Source organism: Stegostoma tigrinum, chromosome 3 (assembly GCF_030684315.1).
Source record: "Stegostoma tigrinum isolate sSteTig4 chromosome 3, sSteTig4.hap1, whole genome shotgun sequence".
Taxonomy (NCBI): Eukaryota; Metazoa; Chordata; class Chondrichthyes; order Orectolobiformes; family Stegostomatidae; genus Stegostoma; species Stegostoma tigrinum.
In genome coordinates this window covers 112,590,079-112,613,601 of record NC_081356.1, presented here as the reverse complement: position 1 = coordinate 112,613,601, position 23,523 = coordinate 112,590,079, and the positions used below count along the sequence as shown (strand labels likewise).

The 23,523-nt window shown below is 41.7% G+C and overlaps 1 protein-coding gene across 1 annotated transcript in view; it reads right to left on the bottom strand.

Moving 5' to 3' along the window:
- The window catches only part of LOC125450853 (ufm1-specific protease 2-like), a 45,511-nt gene that overhangs the window by 2,804 nt on the left and 19,184 nt on the right, over window positions 1-23,523 (bottom strand). Inside the window, exons 4-9 of the mRNA XM_059645014.1 lie at window positions 22,015-22,207; window positions 18,744-18,887; window positions 17,448-17,612; window positions 15,239-15,360; window positions 12,253-12,320; window positions 8,691-8,815 (exon numbers count right to left, since the gene is read on the bottom strand). Coding sequence (XP_059500997.1) covers window positions 8,691-8,815; window positions 12,253-12,320; window positions 15,239-15,360; window positions 17,448-17,612; window positions 18,744-18,887; window positions 22,015-22,207 — 817 coding nt within the window. The remainder of the gene's footprint in view (window positions 1-8,690; window positions 8,816-12,252; window positions 12,321-15,238; window positions 15,361-17,447; window positions 17,613-18,743; window positions 18,888-22,014; window positions 22,208-23,523) is intronic.

Sequence of the window (23,523 nt, the reverse complement as noted above, 5' to 3'; positions counted from 1 at the left end):
GGCATGTGATAAGTAAAACACATTAGAATCACAGAACTATTACTGTGGAGAAGGATGCTATTGGTCCCATCATGTCTGCACTGGTTCTCAAAGCACTGACCAAATCTACTTGACTTCAAGGAAAAAGGTTTCCAGGACAAGTAATTCACTGTGCTGTAGAGGTTTTACAATGTTCAGCTGGTTCAGCCTACTACAAGACCAAAGTCAAGTCTCAGGCTGAAGACACAACACTCAAAGTCACAGATTTAGCTGCAGATCTTGCACCATTTAATCAACAATGATGGCTGACTTCTGAGCATGTGCTTTCCAACTTTTCAGCTCCAGGTCAGGTGTTCCCATGTTCAACATGAGCAAGGCAGTGACATAGTGTTGATGCCACCTTTGGACAAATAATTTGTTGGAACATGCTAATATTCTGGGGGTTATGGTTTCAAATCCCAAAATAGCAGGTGGTGGAATTTAAATTTAATAAATAGTTCTAAAATTATAAAATTAAGCTCAGTAATGGTGGCCATCTGGTTCACTGATGTCCTTCAGGGAAGGAAATCTGCCACCTTCATCTGGTTTGGTCTACATGTGACTCCAGACCAACAGCAATGTGGTTGACAATAAAATGTGAGGCTGGATGAACACAGCAGGCCCAGCAGCATCTCAGGAGCACAAAAGCTGACATTTCAGGCCCAGACTCTTCATCAGAGAGGGGGATGGGGTGAGGGTTCTGGAATAAATAGGGAGAGAGGGGGAGGCGGACTGAAGATGGAGAGAAAAGAAAATAGGTGGAGAGAAGAGTATAGGTGGGGAGGTAGGGAGGGGATAGGTCAGTCCAGGGAAGATGGACAGGTCAAGGAGGTGGGATGAGGTTAGTAGGTAGGAGATGGAGGTGCGGCTTGGGGTGGGAGGAAGGGATGGGTGAGAGGAAGAACAGGTTAGGGAGGCAGAGACAGGTTGGACTGGTTTTGGGATGCAGTGGGTGGAGGGGCAGGGCTGGGCTGGTTGTGTGGTGTAGTGGGGGGAGAGGACGAACTGTGCTGGTTTTGGGATGCGGTGGGGGAAGGGGAGATTTTGAAGCTGGTGATGTCCACATTGATACCATTGGGCTGCAGGTTCCCAAGTGGAATATGAGTTGCTGTTCCTGCACCCTTCGGGTGGCATCATTGTGGCACTGCAGGAGGCCCATGATGGACATGTCATCTAAAGAATGGGAGGGGGAGTGGAAATGGTTTGCGACTGGGAAGTGCAGTTGTTTATTGCGAACCGAGCGGAGGTGTTCTGCAAAGCGGTCCCCAAGCCTCCGCTTGGTTTCCCCAATGTAGAGGAAGCCGCACCGGATACAGTGGATGCAGTATACCACATTGGCAGATGTGCAGGTGAACCTCTGCTTAATATGGAAAGTCATCTTGGGGCCTGGGATAGGGGTGAGGGAGGACGTGTGGGGGCAAGTGTAGCATTTCCTGCGGTTGCAGGGGAAGGTGCCGGGTGTGGTGGGGTTGGAGGGCAGTGTGGAGTGAACAAGGGAGTCACGGAGAGAGTGGTCTCTCCGGAAAGCAGACAAGGGTGGGGATGGAAAAATGTCTTGGGTGATGGGTGGTTGACTCTTAATTGCCTTCTGTAATGGCTTAGAAAGGCACTCTGTCCAACAGCAATTAGGGATGGATGACAAAGACTGCCCTTACCTGTGCCATTGACAACCAATGAAAGAATTAAGAGAAACAATGCACTCAACAGTATCTTATTTAAGTAGTGTAGTTTTTGGCCATGTTCATCCAGGCAAGTGGAGAGTTTTCCATCACATTCCTGATTTTATCATTGAAAATCACCATTGTCTATGTCCAATTCGGTGTTACTCTGTGATGGTTTATTTTACAGTACCGGAGGAGGCCATTCAACCCATCATGTCTGTGCCAGCTCCTGAAAAAGCTATTCAGCTGGCCCCATTGTCTAGCCCTAACTCTGTAGCCCTCTTGTGTGTAATCTGCATTGGTCTGTGAAATGAATTGTGGCTCATAGTTTGAATACAGAGGGATTGGCTGATTTTGAATCAGTAGAGATATCCTTATCTGTGCCGTTGTAGATTTCATCACAACATTCTTATAGCATTAGCTATAATTGTCAATCACCACTATTATGGACTTTCCTGGTGAAAATTGGCTGAAGAAGTCGACTACTACATCCTTCTGTGGTCCAACTGGTAACAGTGTGCTGGTTCTGCTAGATTGGGACTGCTGACTACTAACATTCACGATGTGCTTCAACAAATCTGGTCCACTTCTTTCTCCATCCCTGGCCACAATACTTTAATCTGTATGTTCTGTTTAGTACCAACCATTCTCAATGACCCCCACTAGTTAGCGTCACTGGTCTGGCTGCTGCAGAACACACTTTCTAACTGCATTGTCAATATCATAGGGCAATCTACACCTTCAATGGTTACTTGTCCCAATTTCCAGCTTGGATTCTCTGTTATGACATCCAGTTCTGGATCTTTGTCTGATTCTCTTTTAATTGCCCTGGCTGTCATTGCCCTGAGTGTACCATGAGTTGTTACAAACCACAGAACAATTCATCACCCTGGACTGAGTTTTTTCAGAGAGTTACTCATTGAGAGGCCAAATGAGTTCTCTCACTATATTTTACCAATTAATTAGTTAACTATTAATTAATCATTAACTCACTAATTATCTATCTTCCTCCTACAGCATCTCTCACATCCAAATTTCTCCCCATCTTATTACACGCTGTTCCTGGAGCATCTCACCATTCAGGAAATATCCTGTAATTCACCAGCATTCCTTGCGCCTGTGCCATCTTTCAAGGAAACTTGACGAGCACTGTTTGTCTGGAACTGCCTTTTGCCCCAGTGACAGCAAGCAGGGGGAAACTGGTACTCTGTCCTGACTATGCCAGTCCACTCCGAGATTGCCACTTGGGCTAACTCACTTGCAGCTGTCTGCAGGAATCCCTAGCCATTTCGGGAGAAGGTCAATGCCCTTCGCCACTCCACCAAGGTAAGTGCCACTACCTTCTCTTTGCTCACACTCACCTTGCCACTGTGCCTAACTCCCACCAGGGCTTATGCTCTATCACTCTCATTATTGCTTACAACATCCTCCCATTTACTCTCTCCTACCACTATCCCTGACACCAGTAACCTAACACACCCCCTGCACTGCCTACCTTCTGCACTATCTGGCATACCAAGTCAGCAGTAATATAAGCTTGGTATCTTTGGCTGAGGGGTCAAAGCATATAAGGCATGAAGAAAATGCTTTGAGCATCCAGGTAGGCTCAAACTGACTGTGTATTTTGAGAGCAAGTAAAAAGGCTGGAGATGCAGCTTGTTCCGTCCATGAGGTGGGTGTGTGATGAGTGCCGTATTCTTACAGAGGCATAACAATGGTATTTACCAGTGCAGCCAGGGTGCAGTGTTGAAGGACAGAAGTGCCTGGTAAATGGATTGGAGATTTTCCATTAAGATAGGAAGGGGCTGGATTATGTGGGATGCCCAATGTCCATGAACATCGGATATTTATGACTACTGACCACAGTGCTCACCCTGAGGTGACTGGTCTCCACCACGCAGCAAATGGTGAGCTGAGTCCAAGTGGCGTTTGCTCTAGTTTCCTTGTAGAGTTTTCCAAAGTTGAGCGTGTTTGTCGAGTTTGGTAACATGGGAGTCTGAATATTATTGAGTTGATTTGGGCTGCTCACAGTGTGGTCCCCTCTACACTGGGGAGTCTAAATGCAGAATAGGCGATCGCTTTGCACAACACCTATGTTCTGTCTGCAAAAATGACCCTAAGTTTCCAGTTGTCTGTCACCTCAACACATCACTGCATCCCCTAGCCTACATTTCTCTGGCCTGATGCAGTGCTGCAGTGAAGCTAAGCGCAAGCTGGAAGAGCAGCATCTCATTTTCCACTTGGGGATGCTGTAGCCTTCAAGACTCAACATCGAGTTCAATAATTTTAACGTCACAACACCCTCTTCCAATGTCCTTAGCCACCCTACACCCCTGGTCTGTCTTCACATGGGCTGCTTTCATCACAGTCAACTCATGTTCACGTACTGGGGATAATGGGAACTGCAGATGCTGGAGAATTCCAAGATAATAAAATGTGAGGCTGGATGAACACAGCAGGCCAAGCAGCATCTCAGGAGCACAAAAGCTGACGTTTCAGGCCTAGACCCTTCATCAGAGAGGGGGATGGGGAGAGGGAACTGGAATAAATAGGGAGAGAGGGGGAGGCGGACCGAAGATGGAGAAAAGAAAATAGGTGGAGAGGAGAGTATAGGTGGGGAGGTAGGGAGGGGATAGGTCAGTCCAGGGAAGACGGACAGGTCAAGGAGGTGGGATGAGGTTAGTAGGTAGATGGGGGTGGGAGGAAGGGATGGGTGAGAGGAAGAACAGGTTAGGGAGGCAGAGACAGGTTGGACTGGTTTTGGGATGCAGTGGGTGGGGGGGGGAAGAGCTGGGCTGGTTGTGTGGTGCAGTGGGGGGAGGGGACGAACTGGGCTGGTTTTGGGATGCGGTGGGGGAAGGGGAGATTTTGAAGCTGGTGAAGTCCACATTGATACCATTAGGCTGCAGGGTTCCCAAGCGGAATATGAGTTGCTGTTCCTGCAACCTTCGGGTGGCATCATTGTGGCACTGCAGGAGGCCCATGATGGACATGTCATCTAAAGAATGGGAGGGGGAGTGGAAATGGTTTGCGACTGGGAGGTGCAGATGTTTGTTGCGAACTGAGCGGAGGTGTTCTGCAAAGCGGTCCCCAAGCCTCCGCTTGGTTTCCCCAATGTAAAGGAAGCCACACTGGGTACAGTGGATGCAGTATACCACATTGGCAGATGTGCAGGTGAACCTCTGCTTAATGTGGAAGGTCATCTTGGGACCTGGGATGGGGGTGAGGGAGGAGGTGTGGGGGCAAGTGTAGCACTTCCTGCGGTTGCAGGGGAAGGTGCCGGGTGTGGTGGGGTTGGAGGGTAGTGTTCACGTACTGATGGTTTCTATTATCAACTTATCTTTCTCCCTGGCTCAGCATTATCAATCCCTTTGTCAAGGCAGGTTCTGTTTTGTCTCTGCGGGCTCCATCTTCACCTGTCATTTACTGCTTTGCCACACCTCCTTCCCAATCCCCATCTTCAATATTTAACCACCTTTTCACAGTATAATCAGTTTTGAAGAAGGGTCACTGAACACAAAACACAGACTCTGCTTTTCCTCCACAGATGCTTCTAAATGTGATGAGTTTCTCCAGCAAAGTCTGTTCTTGTTCTTTTGTGTTTTGGGCTGTCTGCCAGTTGTTTAACAAATAAATAATCAACTTCAATTGGCAACTCACTGTTGCCTAGTGAGAATCTCACCAAGCACAGAAGATGATCCTACAGAGTGAGCCAGGTGGCCCAGGATCAAGTCCCACCTTCTCCAGAAATGTGTACTAACATGTCTGAAAGCGTTGAATAGAAAATATCTAAAAAATACCATGAGTTGGTCTAAAAGATAGCAAGTGCTTGTGGGTTACATGGTGCCACAGTGGTTAGCACTGCTGCCTCAAATCACCAGGGACCCTAGTTCAATTCCAGCCTTGGGTGACTGCCTGAGTGGAGTTTATGCATTCTCCCTGTGATGGCTTGTGTTTCCTCCCAGAGTACAAAGATGAGCAGATTAAGTGTATTAGCCAAACTTGCGGTGTCCAGGGATATGCAAGCTAAGTGGAGTTTTCCCCCAACATCAAGATGCTGTACTTCCTGATTGTTCCACACATCACTCTCAGCCACATTCTCTGACTTAAGAGTGTTCTGAAGCATCCTATTTCTCCTGTGCTGCAACCTTCTCCTTAATCAATACTGCTTTCCCTCCATTTTATCATTTCACATCAGCAATGATGATGGGGTTAACAGCGTGCATATATGTTAACACTGCCTCTAATCTTACTGTATTAATACCTGTTATGACATTTGTTGGTGCATGTGAATCATAGTATCCCAGGGATTCGCCACTTGTCCGATAAAACTCTGAACGCTTTGTTTCTCACCGTCTGAACCATTCATGTTTTCTGGTTAACTTGTGCAATGGATTAGGTTTGCAATATTTTGGGATGTATCTTTGCATAATAACTCATAAATCTCTCAAAATTTGCATAATAACTCATAAATCCCTCAGAATTTGCATAATAACTCATAAATCCCTCAAAATTTGCATAATAACTCATAAATCCCTCAGAATTTGTGATTCCTGTTTCCCTTGTTTCTATCTTTGGTTGGATTGACAATATGCTCATGGGTTTATACTCATTAGCTCTGTTGCATCCAGCAAATACTTGGTCGCATTTATAATAAATCTTACCAACTGCATTCTGGCCAATACGAGTCCCAGCTACTCACCATGTTCCTCTATGTTGTTTCCATGAATAAAGTTATAAATGCTGTTCATATTTAATATTGCTCAGATGACATACATTTTGAAAAATTATGGAAAAAAATTCTTTTTAAATTTTCTGGATATACCTGGAAAAGGTTCTTTGACAAAATGTCATTAAAAGTTCACTGTAAATATCGTTTTATTTAACAAATCGCGTGACAATTGGTGAGAACTGCTTGCTTTGTTGTAGATTCTGCTGGAGCTGCTTTCAAACAGTGACTATCTTGGAGAGGTCCTTGTTTTATCTAGTTCAGTTGCAGGGAAGCTTGCTAAGAACAAGCCTGACTTGGAGTAAAGCAGCTAGCCTGGCTAATGTCTTTCATTACTGTGAAGAAAATCTTCTTATTGATTTCAGGGAAACCTATTTATTCTTTTCAAGCAGTGATTGAAGGAGCATCTCAGGATTGTACTTCCTGTGCAAGATGTGTTGCAGATCTTCAGAAACAACTGTGTATGATTATGACAAACACACACACCAGAACATCACAGCAACAGTCCCTAGAACATCTTATCTTTTATCCGTTTGTGTAAGAGAAAAACCCATTGGCTACAGGTCCTATCTTGAAGAGTGTCTGTATGTGTGTTTGTGTCTGTCTTTTGGGGATATTTATAGAAATAGGAATTTATACTTATATGTTATTAACTGTGTATGTTAACCAGCTATTGCATCTATATTGCTTAAGTCCTGTCAATAAACCCATCACTGAGTTTATTAAGAAACTTGGTGGATCTTTTCATGTTAAAGCTGATAAAGATGAGGTATTTGGTGACTTGAAAAGCATTTTGAATTTAAGTTGTGGCCTAGGGAGTAGTGGGACTAGACAGACAGTGCACTCCTCCAACCTCAGTCATACAATAATGATATCCTCTGAGATCTCTGCTATTCTTAGCATCTCTCGTATAACCTTATAGGTTTTGAGTTGGTAAACATCTGATGCAGCACTGATGCCAAATAACAATTTCTTGTCTTGGTAAAATCCAAATGAATGACAAAAGACTTCTTCTTCCCTGAATCAGGATGAAACTCCAGTTGGTGGCATCCCCACTTAAATCTCATATGGAAAATATCATTCTTTTTGAAAAAAAGGCTTTCTGCACAGTGGGAATTTGGTGACATGCTCTCATCAGCACATCATTCACATGTCTCACATCAACACAGATACTGATGTTACCATGGGTTTTCATGCGGAATGAACTGCCAGAGGAAGTGGTAGATGCAGGTATAGTTACAACATTTTAAAGACGTTTGGACAGGAATGTGAATAAGAAAGATTTTGAGGGATATGGGCAAAATGTAGGCAAGTGGCACTAGTTTGGTTTGAGAACATGGTCAGTCTGGGCTAGCTAGATTGAAGGGTCTGTTTCCATGCTGTATAACTGTATGACTCCGGCTCTGAATGGTGGCAGGAAGGTTGTTGATGGAGCAGCTGAAAATGATTGGGCCAAAGACACTACCCTGAGAATCTCCAGCCTTGATGTGCTGGAGCTGTGATAATTGACCTCCGACAACCTCTACCATTGTCCTTTGTGCCAGGTATGTTGGCAAGCAGTGACGCATTTTCTCCCTACTAGTATTGACTCCAGTTCTGCCAGGGCTCATTGATGTCATATTCAATGAAATGCAGCCTTGATGTCAAGGGCTGTCATTCTCACCTTACCTCTAGAATTAAGCTCTTTTGTCTATGTTCGAACCAAGGCTGTAATGAGGTCAGGAGCTGAATGGCCCTGATGAAGCCTACTGCGAGTCACGGAGCAGGTTATTGCTAAGTACATGCTCCTTGAAAGCACTGTTGATTACACCTTCCATCACCTTTCTGTGAATTGAGTGTACACTGATGGCCAGGTTGGATGTATCCTTCTTTTTTGTGAAGAGGACAAGCAGGGCAATTTTTCACATTGTTGGGTAGATGCCGGTGCTGTAACTGTACTTGAACTGCTTGGCTAGGGGTACAAGCCTCCAACACAGAATGTTATCAGGGTTCACAGCCTTTCCAGGTACCAGTGCTTCTGATCTGTTTCTTGATATCACATGGGATGAATCAAATTAACTGTAAGACAGGCATCTGTAATGCTGGTGAAGAATGAAGGGGCCTGAGATGGATCATCAACTCGGCATTTCTGGCTGAAGGCTGGGGAAAATGCTTCACACTTACCTTTTAAGATGTCCTGGAGCTAAGCCCATCTCTCACAGACAAATAAAAAAAACTAATTTAATTTCATCGGAAAACTCTATAAATTCATATATGATTTGCAAAACTACTTTGGTGATTACCTTTTCAATTACAGTAGCCAAGTCATCACTTCCTGTGTACATTGTGTCTAGGACAAGGATTTTTTTGATGTTCATCTCTTCATTTACTGCCATCCCCAGCAAAACACACGCAAAAAGTTCAGCGGCTGTTTTATTTGGTAACAACATCAAAATTAGTAAGAAGTCAGGATTTAATAAATAGCAATAAATGTAATCATAGCAAAGAACTAAACAGCACAGGAAAAGGCCCTTCGGTTCACCAAGCCTGTGCCAATTTCTGTTTCTTATTTAGACCTGCTACTAATGGGTCCATGTGAGGTTTCTATCCCTCTCTTCATATGTCTATCAAGATACATCTTAAAAGTTGCTTCCATGCCTGCTTCTATCACCTTCATAGGCTGTGTGTTCCAGGCACCCACCACCTTCTGGGTGAAAAGATTTCCCTGCACTTCTCTCCTAAACTTTCCCACTCTCACCTTGATCCTTTGTCCTTTTGTAGTTGATGTTTCTACCCTGGGAAAACCAAAACCCTCTGATTATCCACTCTATCTATACCTCTCATAATTTTGTAGATCTCAATGAGGTCACACCTCAGTCTCCAGTAAAAACAATCTGAGTTTATCAAACTTCTCCTCATACCTAAAACCCTTCAGACAAGGCAATATCCTGGTAAACATTCTTTGTACCCTCTCCAAAGCATCCACGTCCTTCTGGTAATGGGGTGACCAGAACTGTATGCAATTATTCCGATTATGATGTGACTAAAGTTTTGTTCAACTGTAATATTCCAACTTTTATATTTGATCCCCCAGCCAATGAAGGGAAGTGTGCTGTATGCCCCTTGACCACCTTATCCCCCGTGTTACCATTTTCAGGGATCTGTGGACCTGTACATCCAGATCCCTCTGTATGTTAATGCTCTTAAGGGTTCTACCATTTATTGCATGACTTGCGCCTGAATTTGATGTTCCAAAATGCATCACCTTGCATTTGTCTGGATTAAACTCCATCTTCCATTGCCCAAATCTGCAATCTATCTATTTCCTGCTGTATCCTTTGACAATCCTCCTCACAATCTGCAAGCCTGCCAACTTTGGTGTCATCTGCAAACTCATTAATCAGACGACCTACATGTTCCTCCAAACAGTCTGAAATATTACAAACAAAGGTCCCAGCACTGATCCCTATAGAACACTACTAGTTACTGATCTCCATTTCGAAAAGCATCCTTCCACCACTACCGTCTATCTTCAATAACCAGGCCAGTTCTGTATCCATCTAGCCAGCAGACCCTGGATCCAATGAGATTCTACCTTTTATACCAGTCTGCCATGAGGTACTTTATCAAATGCCTTACTAAAGTCCACATCTGCTGCCATTCCCTCATAATCATTCTTGTCAGCTCCTCAAAAAAACGCAATCAAGTTGATGAAACATGATCTTCCCCACACAAACTCATGCTGCCTATCACTAACAGATCCATTCACTTCTAAATCAGAATAATTCCTGTCTCCCAGTATCTTCTCCAACAGACTTTCCACCATTGATGTCAGGCTCACTGGCCTATAATTACCTGGATCACCTCTGTTTCCCGTCTTAAACAAAGAAACAATGTTAGTTATTCTCCAGTTCTTGCTTGAGGGCAAACATGGTTCAAAGACATCTGTTAAGGCCTAACTATTTTCTCATAGTATCCTTGGATAGACCCTGGGGACTTGTCTACCTTAATGTACTTCAAGACACTCAACACTTCCTCCTTCATTATGATGACCTACCCAAGAGTATTCACATACCTTTCCCAAACCTCAACATCCTTCATCTCCCTCTGTTTGTAAAATAGCATCTCACCCATTTCCTCTGGCTCCACACATAATCTCCATCCTTTATTCTTGAGTGTGCCTACTCTTGCCTAGCTACCCTCTTGTTCCTAATATATGTGTAAAATGTAGTGGGATCCGCCTTAACCTTGCTAGCCAAGGATATTTCATGGTCTCTTTTAGCCCTCCTAGCTCCCTGATTGAGTACCTTCCCATTTTATCCATTTTTTTTCAGGATTTCATCTGTTTTTAATGGCCAAGATCTTAAGTATGCCTTTTTTGTGACTAAGCTGATAATTTCCCCTGTCATCCAAAGTTCCTGAATCCTGCCTTTCCTGTTGTTCATTTTCACAGGAATATGCCTATCCTGAATTCTAATCAAATGGTCAACAAAAGATTCCCACATATCATATCTGGATTTATCTTAAAATAACCACTCTCAATCTACATTCTCCAATTCTTGCTTATTTCCGTTATAATTGGCCTTTCTCCATTTTAACGCCTTCATGTGAGGTCAACTCTTATCCTTACCCATAACTGTCTGAAAACTGATGTAATTATGGTCACTATTCCCAAAATGCTCCCCCTCTAAAACTTTGATCATTGGCTGGGCTCATTTCCCAATACCAGGTCCAATATGACTCTTTCCCTCATTGGACTATTAGCGTACAGTTTCAAAGAACCCTCCTGGGCACACCTAACAAACTGGTCCCCATCCAAGCCCCCAGAACTAAGGGATCCCAGTCAATATGGGCGAACTTAAAATCACCCACCACAACAACCCTGTTATTTTCACATCTTTCCAGAAGCTACTATGTATCTCTTCCTCTATCTCTCACTGGCAGCTGGGAGGTCAGTAGTACAATCGCAGCATTGTGATTGCACCCTTCCTATTCCTGAGCTCTACCCATAATGCCTCGCTACAAGATCCGTCCAGGGTGTCATCTGTCAACACACTGTGATATGCTTACGAACCAGTAATGCAACTACTCCATCTCTTTTACTTCCTCCTCTGTGTTGTCTAAAACATCGATATCCTGAAACATTAAGCTGCTAATCCTGTTCCTCTTTCAACCATGTCTCTGCGATAGCAACAATATCATAACTGCAAGCATTAATCCAGGCTCTTAAGTTCAACTGTTGTACCTGTTATACTTCTTGCATTGAAGCAAATACAGTTCAAGCCTCCAGTTCCACTGAGCTCAGCAACCTCTCCCTGCGTGCTCTTCCTCTTGGCTATACTTACCTTAATCTCAAGCTCTTCCCTCCATCTTTATACTTACTGACCTGCTGCTCCAGTTCCCAACACCCCTGCCACACTGGTTTAAATCCTTCTGAGTGGCACTATCAAACCTTGCTGTAAGGATATTGGTACCCCTCCAGTTTAAGAGCAACGTATATTCATCATGAGATCAACACAGATCCTGTGTTTGGCAACAAATAAAATTTGAATGCAAGTACCAAAATTAGTTGTAAGATTGTTCCTTTAAATTTTATTCAAAACACTGGTCTTTTAAGTTCTTGATAGGAAAACTGCTAAATAGATCTTTTTCTCCTAGTTTTGAGGCAGTCAAGATCACTGTATACATTGCTTCTCCACAGTAACTGCTACTTATACTTCTACAGCCATTTCAAATACGTTTAATTTTGTAGAACACGATAAAACAGTTATCTCAAAATTTCAGGATTAATTAACCACTTTTTATGCAGAATTTAATGTTATTTCAAAAGTTAAGAAAGAGAAAGTAACAAAATCATAAACTTACAAAGCACCACAGGAGTTCCTTGTTCTTTGAAATGAAGACTAAGATCGATTGGTTCATCAACATCTTGTCTGTAAAAATGAAAACATTTAGTAAAGTTTATCAAAAGGAAATTATTTTTAGGAAAGAGAGGAGAAATTGGGAAGGAGAAAGTCACAGATCTGTTTCTGGGAACAAGTACAGAACACCTATTGTGGAATAGAATGATCAAAGGTTTCTAGCACAGAAAAGGTCACGTGGCCGAAAGTGTCTGCACTGGCTGAGAAACGACACACTCATCCTAACCCCACTCGCCAGCATTTGTTCCATATCCCTGCAGGTTACAAAACTCCAGTGCAGATCGAAACATCTTTCAAATAAGTAGAGGGTTTCTGCCCCTGCTACACTATCAGCCATCTACACCAGGCAAAAGAGAAATGTTTGCCTTTTCTACCAAATGTTTAACATCTATTCCCCTGGCCCCTAACCTCTCCACTGAGCTAAATAGGCCCTTCTTACCTACTGCATCCAGGCCCCTCACAATTTCGTACACCTCAATCAAATCTACCCTAAGGCTCCTCTATTCCAAGGATAACAACACTAGTCTATCCAATATTTCCTCATATCTGCACTTTACCAATCCTGACAACATCCTCAAAAATTCACCTGTACCTTCTCTTCAGCAAATGTAATGCTTTTTTTCCTCAAATCCCCTCCAAGCCTCCTGTCTTTCACCCTAAAACTGTACCCATGCGTTACTAACACTTCAACTAAGGGGAACGGCTGCATCCTATCCACCCCTTTATTCTAAGACTTGACTTTCTGGTTCTAGATTCTCCCATGAGGGCAAACAGCATCCTGGCATTTACCCTTCTAAGCCCCTTAAGAATCCTACATGCTTCAATAATACTATCTCTCATTCTTCTAAACTCCAGTGGATAGAGTCCCAAACTATTCAGCCTTCAGTCATAAGACATTGCCTCCATTTCAGATATCATCATATGTTTCCTTAAATAAGGGGACCAGAACTGCTCACAGTATGATCTCATCAGCACTTTGTCCAGTTGCAGTAAGACCTCCCTACTCTTACACTCCACCCCCGCTTGAAATAAGGACCAACATTCCATGAGCCTTCTTTTTACCTCCTACACCTGTCTGCTGGATTTCTGTGTTTTCCTGTACAAAAATCCTCCAAGTGTCTTTGTGTTGGAGCTTTCTACAATTGGGCTTTGAGCCGATTTAAATATTTCAAATGACAGCGGGACACTTGCACAGCACGTTACACTAACTTCTAACAGGCAGATGTGGAGCAGTTAAGGACTGGTATCCAATTTAAATATTTTTATATCCTTAATCCACTCTCTTTTTTAATGGAGAGGTTAATATTTACATTATGCATTTTCATGACAAATAGTTTGGTATTGTTGAATTGAATTCCTCTACTTATTAGTTTTAATTATAGAAATAACAGTCTCTCCTCCTTATGAAGAAAACTCCCTAAACCGTCAAACAGAAGGCAGCGTAGGCCTGTAATTTGTGCCATGGACATATCTTTAGCTCTGGTTCTGAAACAGAACATTTGTAAGTCTCATAAAGAGGGAGCCTCCTGACCCATACATGTGGAATACTCTACGTAAAAATTAAACAAGATGTTCAAGCAAGTGATAATCTATAAATTTGTCTTTTGGTTAGATTCCCTGCAGTGTGGAAACAGACCCTTTGGCCCAACAAGTCCACACTGCTCCTTGAAGCATCCCACCCAGACCAATCCCCCTATAACCCACACACCCCTGAACACTATGGGCAATTTAGCATGGCCAATCCACCTAGTCTGCACATCTTTAGACTGTGGGAGGAAATGGGAGCACCCAGAGGGAACCCACGCAGACACGGGTAGAATGTGCAAACTCCACATAGACAGTCACCCGAGGCTGGAGTCGAACCCGGGTCCCTGGCGCTGTGAGGCTGCAGTGCTAACCACTGAGACGCCTTGCTGTCCTTTTGTGTTGGAATTTGAGACAAACTTCTAATTAAGTACCAGTTGGACACCTAACTGGGCAATGGCAGGCCTTGTCTTCGATCAAGGGTGAACAACTCTGGCTAAAAAGCTAAGAAAGACTTCATTATGGAAGCTTCTGGTGAGACCGTTTGGTGGGAGTGAGGCGGGCGAGGGGGTGTGGGGATTACCACGTTCTAGAGTGGAGTGGGTGAGGGGGATTATTAGCCTGCAGCCATTCTGATGCTTCCAGCTCGGGTCACAGCCCCCCTGCAAACCACCAAAACTGGACATCCCCCATACATACTATCAACCTGCCACAGCCAACGCACACACAAGTTTAAAACTTTGGGTGACAGATGAGATCTGCGGCAAAATGAGTTTCTAGAATGCCTAACTCGGGATGTGGGGCAAAATGCCAAATTAGGGATGTTGCCAAAAAATCCAGAATTGTTGTTCATCCTACCAGGATCATGGAAACATTTTGAGAGAGTAAATAATAAATGATCATTCCTAAAAACAATACTTTACAAGAGATGACAGGGGTGGAGGATTATCTCTGTAAGATTAAAAGAAAAGCTTGAATAAAATTTAATGTAGAATATTTATTACAACATGGAATACTTAACTGCAAGGGCAGTTATAATCAAAGGCTGTAAACAGACAAGTATTCATAAAAGGAGAATAAAGTCATCAATATGAAACAATCAGAGAAATTGGATTGAAGAAGGCAATTCTAGTTAAAGGGTGAGCACAGACGCAAATTCTCAACTTGTCATCTTTGGTGCTGAAATATTAATTATTTTGTAATAACCCAAGCTAAAATGAAATGGTACATAAAGTGGAGTGCAAAGCTTTTCTCTGTAGTTTTCAACAACTTTGTTCATATCTCCTCATATAACTATACACATATAACAAGCTTCGGCTGTGCCTAACCATTTATAGCCTGGTTTACACCAAAAGGTAGACCAAAATATAACTTTAATTAGCATTTTGCTTGCACGCTTTTCATACCGGATATCCTTGGTGATAGCTGATATACTAAAAACATTTAATATTGCCACCAGCTGTTCAAGTGGAATCCAGTCTTTTCCTTCCACAAGATTAACAAATCCTTCATCAACTTTTGTCAATACCTGAAAATGCAAAATAAAAATAACTTATAAAGTAGCAATTCCTTATTTTATGTAAAAACTGAAGCAATTTCTGCAAAATATCTGGAGTGAGGCCCTTTACCTAGACTGCTTTACCAGTGTTATGCACTACTCTTTCTGCTTCCAGGCATCCTTCATAATCACATTAAATAAGTATTTGTTCAATTATATAATGAGAGATCATGCAACTAAGACTACAGCACAAAGTTCGTGTAAAGCAAGATGGAGCATGCCCTTGCAATTCTTGCCTGTTCTACAGTGGTTCTACTGGAGGTTAGTGAAGAATTGATAGGATTAGGTTTTGATCACTTTTCTTTTCTCTTGATAGCTCCTTCCAACTATACTCAACTCTCTTGCAAGTCTTCCATGTATTGGAAGTAGTGATGTTAGGGTTAGGGTTAGGGTTAGGGCTGCGATAGGGTTAGGGTTAGTAGGGTTCCTGAGCATATTGAGAACTTTCAATGTTCAAAATGCTCCCCATTTGTACATCAGTGAATACAACTGTTTACTCACAGCAACATCCCATGCTTTGTTCCATGTTGATCTGCCTTCTGACCTCTCAGTTCCACTGTTAAGCTCAGAATATTGCTGCTGGTACTTCTGGCTCTGTCAAAGATGGTGATCCCACTGTCAACCCATTCTACTCTATGCCTCTCCACAACACCCTAAGCCTGATCTTCTCATCCCAGGATCTTTCTTTGCTTTTCATTCTGCTCAAAAAACCCATTCACCTCATTTGTTTATCTATGGATTCTTATCCTTGAATAAACTGCCCAAAGTCTCTAACTCTCCTAATCAATATTAACCAGGTCCTCTTGCTCACCTGAGGTCCCAACTGCGGACACTGGTTCACTATCACCTTCTTTCTGATTACTAGTTTTATTACCTTCATCTTCTCTCTCTGTCTCCCTCTGACCTGAGCCCCAGGTTTTTTGACTCTTCCCACAGCCCGAAACTCCCAATGGCATAATTACGCCTCACGTGAAACCTGCCTTCCAATCCCTATCACCAATTGAATATTTTTCCCTTTTTTAAAAAAAAATTGGATATGTGAAATGCTAGCAAGGCCAGAACTATTTACCCATCTCTAATTTCTCTGGAATGGAGTGGCTTGCTATGCCATATTTAAGTGGTTAAGTATCAATTGCATCCCTGTGGGTTTGGAATCATACTGTCATGATATTTCAAAATATGGAAAATTAAACTTCAATTCTACAAACCAATTTATTATCCAGGACTTTAATTGGAAAGAAGACACATTTAAATGTGCAGGATGCTGTGTTTTAAAGTGGCCGTAGACACCACCTGACTTGCCAAGGTCAAAGCACATACTTCTAAAATTCAAATTCTCTTGTAAAAATAAAAGATAGGAATATTCACCCCTTCAGAATTGAAAGTAACAAAATATGGACCAGACTAGGCAAGAATGGCAGATTTCTATCCTTAAATCACATTAGTGAACCAGTTTTCGTTTTACAACATTGTTGATGTCCTTCATGATCACCATTACAGAAACTAATTTTATATTCCAAATTTATTAATTTAAATTAAACAACAACAGTGGACATGATGGGATTTGAGCCTATGTTCCCAGAGCATTATCCTAGGCTGTGTGATCTCTAGTCCAGAAATATTATTGTTAATTAAACATCTCTTAAAATCGCAGCTCATATTCTCATCCTAAAATAATTCTGCCTGTATTTATAATAAGTTGGAGTTGGTTTGGTAGCCTTTGCTGTGTTCAGATACTTAAAGTGACTGAAGGGGTCAAGATCTAAATTCTTCCTGACTGTACGTGACAGTACATCTGGCATTCACTTTACTCACTGAAAGCTCTCTTATCAAATGTAATTAAAATATCCAGCAAATCTGGTTACGAAATTGATTTAGTCCGATACTCTAGGGATTAAATTTTCTCAAAATGAACTTCTCAAATTTGTGACCACTATATTGCAATACAACTGAACTAAACTTTTGTTAGAACCGAAAATTGCATTTTTAAAAATTTGCATAAATGAGACCACACAAGCATAAACAGTATTAATATTAGTTTAAAACAATTTTCATACATCATGTATTTCTGCAACTGTGGGTACAGGATTGTGGAAGTAACCCTGACAGTTAAACCAGGAGATGATAACTTGCAAACAACGGTACGATGCACCCCAGTCAGCGTCATTTTCATTGTCCTGCAAGCAGTGGTAATAGAAATAGGAACCGTGCACTACAGAAATCTGTTCCGAAGTGAATAAAACATAATGTTTATATGTTAAAAACAGTACGTAAGTGAGGCAAAATATATATTCCCCCCCCCCCCTTACAATAATACATGTATTCTAAAATAATAAAATATTTGAAATGACAAGATTTATTTTTGTGATAATGGGAACTGCAGATGCTGGAGAATCCAGGATAATAAAATATGAGGCTGGATGAATACAGCAGGCCCAACAGCATCTCAGGAGCACAAAAGCTGACGTTTCGGGCCTAGACCCTTCATCAGAGAGGGGGATGGGGTGAGTGGTCTGGAATAAATAGGGAGAGAGGGGGAGACGGACTGAAGATGGAGAGAAAAGAAGATAGGTGGAGAGGAGAGTATAGGTGGGGAGGTAGGGAGGGGATAGGTCAGTCCAGGGAAGATGGACAGGTCAAGGAGGTGGAATGAGGTTAGTAGGTAGGAGATGGAGGTGCGGCTTGGGGTGGAGGAAGGGATGGGTGAGAGGAAGAACAGGTTAGGGAAGCAGAGACAGGTTGGACTGGTTTTGGGATGCAGTACGTGGAGGGGAAGAGCTGGGCTGGTTGTGTGGTGCAGTGGGTGGAGGGGACGAACTGGGCTGGTTTTCGGATGCGGTGGGGGAAGGGGAGATTTTGAAGCTGGTGAAGTCCACATTGATACCATTGGGCTGCAGGGTTCCCAAGTGGAATATGAGTTGCTGTTCCTGCAACCTTCGGGTGGCATCATTGTGGCACTGCAGGAGGCCCATGATGGACATGTCATCTAAAGAATGGGAGGGGGAGTTGAAATGGTTTGCGACTGGGAGGTGCAGTTGTTTATTGCGAACCGAGCGGAGGTGTTCTGCAAAGCGGTCCTCAAGCCTCCGCTTGGTTTCCCCAATGTAGAGGAAGCCACACTGGGTACAATGGATAGAGTATGCCACATTGGCAGATGTGCAGGTGAACCTCTGCTTGATATGGAAAGTCATCTTGAGGCCTGGGATAGGGGTGAGGGAGGAGGTGCGGGGGAAAGTGTAGCATTTCCTGCGGTTGCAGGGGAAGGTGCCGGGTGTGGAAATGGTTTGTTTTCATTTTTGTGGCTATTTTGCTTTACTTAAACAATCTGTAGTACTGTATACTTAGATGTGTACCTTGAACTCATTAGGGTCAGGAGATGGAAGGTACTTATGCACATTTCTCAAGTACTTCATTTTCATCTCATCATACGGAAAACAAAAAGCCATAGGGCGGCGGAAGAAGGGTTTATTCTCTAGGCCAAGTTCAGCATGCAGCTCCTGCACACATCAAAAAATGCACAATGTTTGAATTGCTGATTTCATAAGATCCTTAGGTAAGTTATTTTTACAAACTACAGAAACAGCGCTAACTTAAAACTACAAAGAAAAATCCACAAGATTCTAATTTCTGCAATAACTTGGTTGTCCTTATGTAACCTAACTAATAATAATCATATATCTGGCAACTATTACAACTGGTGCTATACTGGTTAAGAATGTCACCAGAGATGGGACCGCATAATAAATTCCTGTAGGAAACGTACAGGCTGCAGTTCCACACTATTCTGTTGCTTTATGAGAATGTCCCATCACATCCAAATATCCACAATGGACTGCAATCAATAATGCATATAGCAAGGGATACCATGAATGGCAGACAGGTCTGGTGCTTTGCAATGCACTGAAGTTTGAACCAAATAACTGTAAATTAAAGTATGGAGAGGAGGAAGACTTCCATTGTAATGTTCCAACTTTGGAGGCTTTCACATTGCTTATTCTGAGTTAGGATAAAGAAATTTGCGTAACATTTTACAGAAGAAGTTTCCATAGAAGTAAAAGGACACATCATATTTACCAATGTCCCATGGCAGGATAGGCAGTGCCAAGACTTTAGAGGCCATCAAACCATTGAATAATCATAACTGGAGTTTAATCCATACAATGGCAAAATAGAAGATTTACTGCCAGTATTGCCTTAAATGCAGGGTTATCTGGAGCCAAGACAGACCACACCCTCTCCTTTAGGAACAGGAGTAGGTCATTTAGCCCCCTACACCATTCAATTTGATTAAGACTGATCTGTGTCCCAGATCAATTTACATGCATTTTCTTATATGCCTTAATACATTCAACTAAAAGTAATTGATCTTTTTCAAAAATTCTATTGTCCCAACATCCACAGTCATTTGGAGAAACAATTCCAGGTTTTGAAACCCTTTGTGTTAAAATAAAAATTGTTTTCTAATTTCATTCCTGAATAGTTTACTCTAATATTAAGTTTACCGCAATATAAGAAAATAAATAAGGGCAGGAATCTGGTCTCTTCTCAGTTTTTGAAAACATGTCATATGATCATGACTGATCTTCTACTTCTGTTTCAACTTCCTACATTATTTGCATATCCTAAAATCTTTCAACTCTTATCTTGAAAATGTTGAACATTTATGCATCCATAGACTTGTGTGGTAAGGAACTATGAAGTTTGACAGATTTCTGACAGAAGGACTTTCACAGCACCTCAGTCTTAGCCTGCCTCTGAGACTATGATCCTAAGTTCTAGACTACATCCTAGCATGAGGATATATCTCTCCAGCATCTACCCTGTTAATGTCCTTAAGAATTTGAGATGTGCTTCAATTATAAGCTTTCAATTTCTCTAAATTCAAGAGAATATATTACCCAATCTATCCTAAAAGGATAGCGCCATTGTCCCATGGATTGGTCTGGTGATCCTTTGGAACTCATCTCAAGACAAATATGGCCTTATTAAGATAGGGAGTCCAAAACATTCCAGATGTGGTTTCACAGGATCGATACAATTACAGGAAGACTACTTTTCTCTTACACTAGTTCCTTTAAAACAAAGATTTTCAAATCAAGTGCGTTTTGAATTTACTTGCTGCCCTTCCAGGTTACAGAATTATCCAAGTTCCTGAAAATTCCTTGCTCTTGATTCGGACAAATTTCCCTGCATCAATCTTAACAAATATTTTTAACAACTTAAGCACTTCAATCAGGTTGCCCCTCAATCCTTTAAATCAAGTTTATGGAACATGCCCTTAAAATTTAACTTTTGTAAAACATGGAATATTCAACATATAATACTGGTCAGTTATCAAAAGTATTGTGGACCTGCCTGGCTTGGCAAAGATATAAAAATGCTGCCAAAGTGAAGGGTGGCTTTATTCCAAACCTCAATCAATAGGCAACATACTATGCTTTTTCCTTGAAGTAGGATAATACTCTCAGTTGATGCCAGGCTAATAAGCTGATGACCGTTGCTAACGAACTGATATCTCCCTGAAAGTAGCCACGCAAGTGATAGGGTGGTAAAGGAAGGTACATGGCATGCTTGCCTTTATTGGTCGGAGAACTGAGTTTGAAAGTCAAGATGTCACATCGCAGCTTTATAAGACTTTGGTTAGGGCACATTCAGAGTATTGTGTTCAATTCTGGTCGCTGCATTACAGCAAGGATGTGGAGGCTTTGAAGAGGGTGCAGAAGAGGTTTACCAGGATGCTGCTTGGATTAGAGGGCATGGACTATAAGGAGATGCTAGAAAAACTCATGTTGTTTTCTCCGGAGCAGCAGAGGCTGAGGGGAGACTTGATAGAAATCTATTAAATTATGAAATGTACAGATAGGGTTGATAGTCAGAACCTTTCTCCCCAGAGATGAAATACCTAATACTAGGCAGCATACATTTAAGGTTCGAGGGGGAAAAGGTCAAAGGATTCATAAGGGGCAAGTTGTTTTACACAAAGTGATAAGAGTCTGTTACACACTGTCAGGGGTGATGGTGGAGCTGATACAATAGGGGCATTTAAGGGGCTTTTAGATAAACATATGAATATACAAGGAATGGAGGTATATGGACCAATGACAGGCAGAAGGGGTTGGTTTCATTCGGCATCATGTTCAGCACAACATTGTGGTCTGAAGAGCCTATTTGTGTGCTGTACAGTTCTATGTTTTATGTGTGTTAATGTAAGTACAGTAAGTACAGTGGTTTTTCCTCTAAATGTATTGTGGATAATGTGGGTCATTAGGCTATAATAAAGTGTAAGAGAGGCAAGATGAGAAGGAAACAATTTGGAAAGTAATTTATGGTTGCTCAAGAAAGAAGCATCTCATTGCATTCAAGAATTTTATTTAATATTGAGTGTATATTGTGTTTAGGGTACCATGGAATTTATTTTCTGAGGAAATGTTATGTCAAAAAACCATTTTCTGTTGAGAACCAATAGAAGCACATTTTGGAAAATTTTAAAATAAGAACTGGTTGTGCCATTTAGCAAATCTGAGCATCAATCGAAAATTGTCAAAAGAAATTACTCCTTTAACCATTTAGCAATTCATAGACAGGCTGTAAAAATGTAAAAAGTGACCTGGATTCCAACCATACTTTTCGTTGTGTTTCCAGAATGTCATCACTGACTCCAGCAGGGTATATTACTGTCGTCAGAGTAGTTTTCTCCGGCAATTCAAAGTGGAATGGTTGTGGCATTGGGACTGTCTTTCCATTTGTATATCGCTGAATACATTTGTCCATCGCAGTTAGCTGTGCAGTAACGGCATCCACAAACTGGTCCTGTATCCTGTCAAAACCATCATGTATAGTCACCATTAAAGACATATCCTAAAGAACATAATTTGATATAGAGCATAGTACAGCAAGAAACCTAATTTCACTCAGAAAAAAAATTATGTTCTGAAGTAATGTAGCCTCTCTGCAAGCTGCAGCTTTCTCTCCGAATAATGACTGAATCATTCAAGTTAAATATCTTGTGTACACTGTGTAAACATGGAAATGATGGTATATTTTCCCTCCTGTTTCTGTCAAATTTCTCCAATTCAAATTTCACAATTCAAGCCTGCTGCTAAATATTGGGTGCAGAAACATAATTAAATCTGGAAATCTGATCCAAGTTTTAACTGAAAAATTGAGAGAGAACTAGTTTTTATTTGAGATTTCTGGCATTTCTTTGTTTTCTGGATTTTTATGCCTTTTTTAAAAAAAATTAGGAGACGTGGAACTCATCTCCAAAATGTGCATCTAAATAGGGTAGGGCAAGGTACCAATGATTCCTGGACTTTCATCTTGGAGATGCAAATCACAAATCAGCCCATTTCCCAATGTCACAACTGATTGATTGGAATAAGAGATTGGTGGGAAGATCAGTAACTAAACAATGGGCGACCTTCAAGATTATGTTTAGGGTACAGTTGAGGTATATTCCTTCTAATGCAAAAGGTACGAAATTTTTAAAAATGTAGCGTTCCCCAGAATACCAAAGAGGTGGAAATTAACATTAGAACAAAAAGGTGTGCCTCTGACAGGTGTGTAGCTGAAGATGCAAATGAGAGTCAAAGGAAATACCAAACGTTCAGAGGGACATGAAAAAGCAAATAAGAAATGCAGAGAAACCATGAGAAAAATTAGCACCTAACGTAAAGGGAAATCCCAAAGACTTTAACGCTGATAGTTGGAAACTTTGGAAACAATTATGAAGGATACAGTCAGTAATAACATGGTAAAAGGTGTTTGATTAAGAAGAGTTACTAAGGATTTCTAACTGGGAAATCATTTTTAACTAACTTGTTGGAAGTTTTATGAAGAGGTAACGGAAAAGTTTAATGAGAGTAATGTTTACGAGGTGGTATAAATGGATTGTGATCAGATGCAGTGCCTCACACCAGACTTGAGAGGAAAGTTGTAGGTCATGGTATAAAAGAGACAGTGGCAAAATGGATACAAAGTTGGTTGAGTGGCAGAAAACAGGGTGATGGTCAATGGATATTCAATTTAGAGGAAATGTTTGTTGTGGTGTTCCCAGGGGTCGCAATTGGGGCCCTTGCTCTTCCTATTATATATTGTTGATCTAGATCTTAAGGTAACTGGGGCAATTTCCAA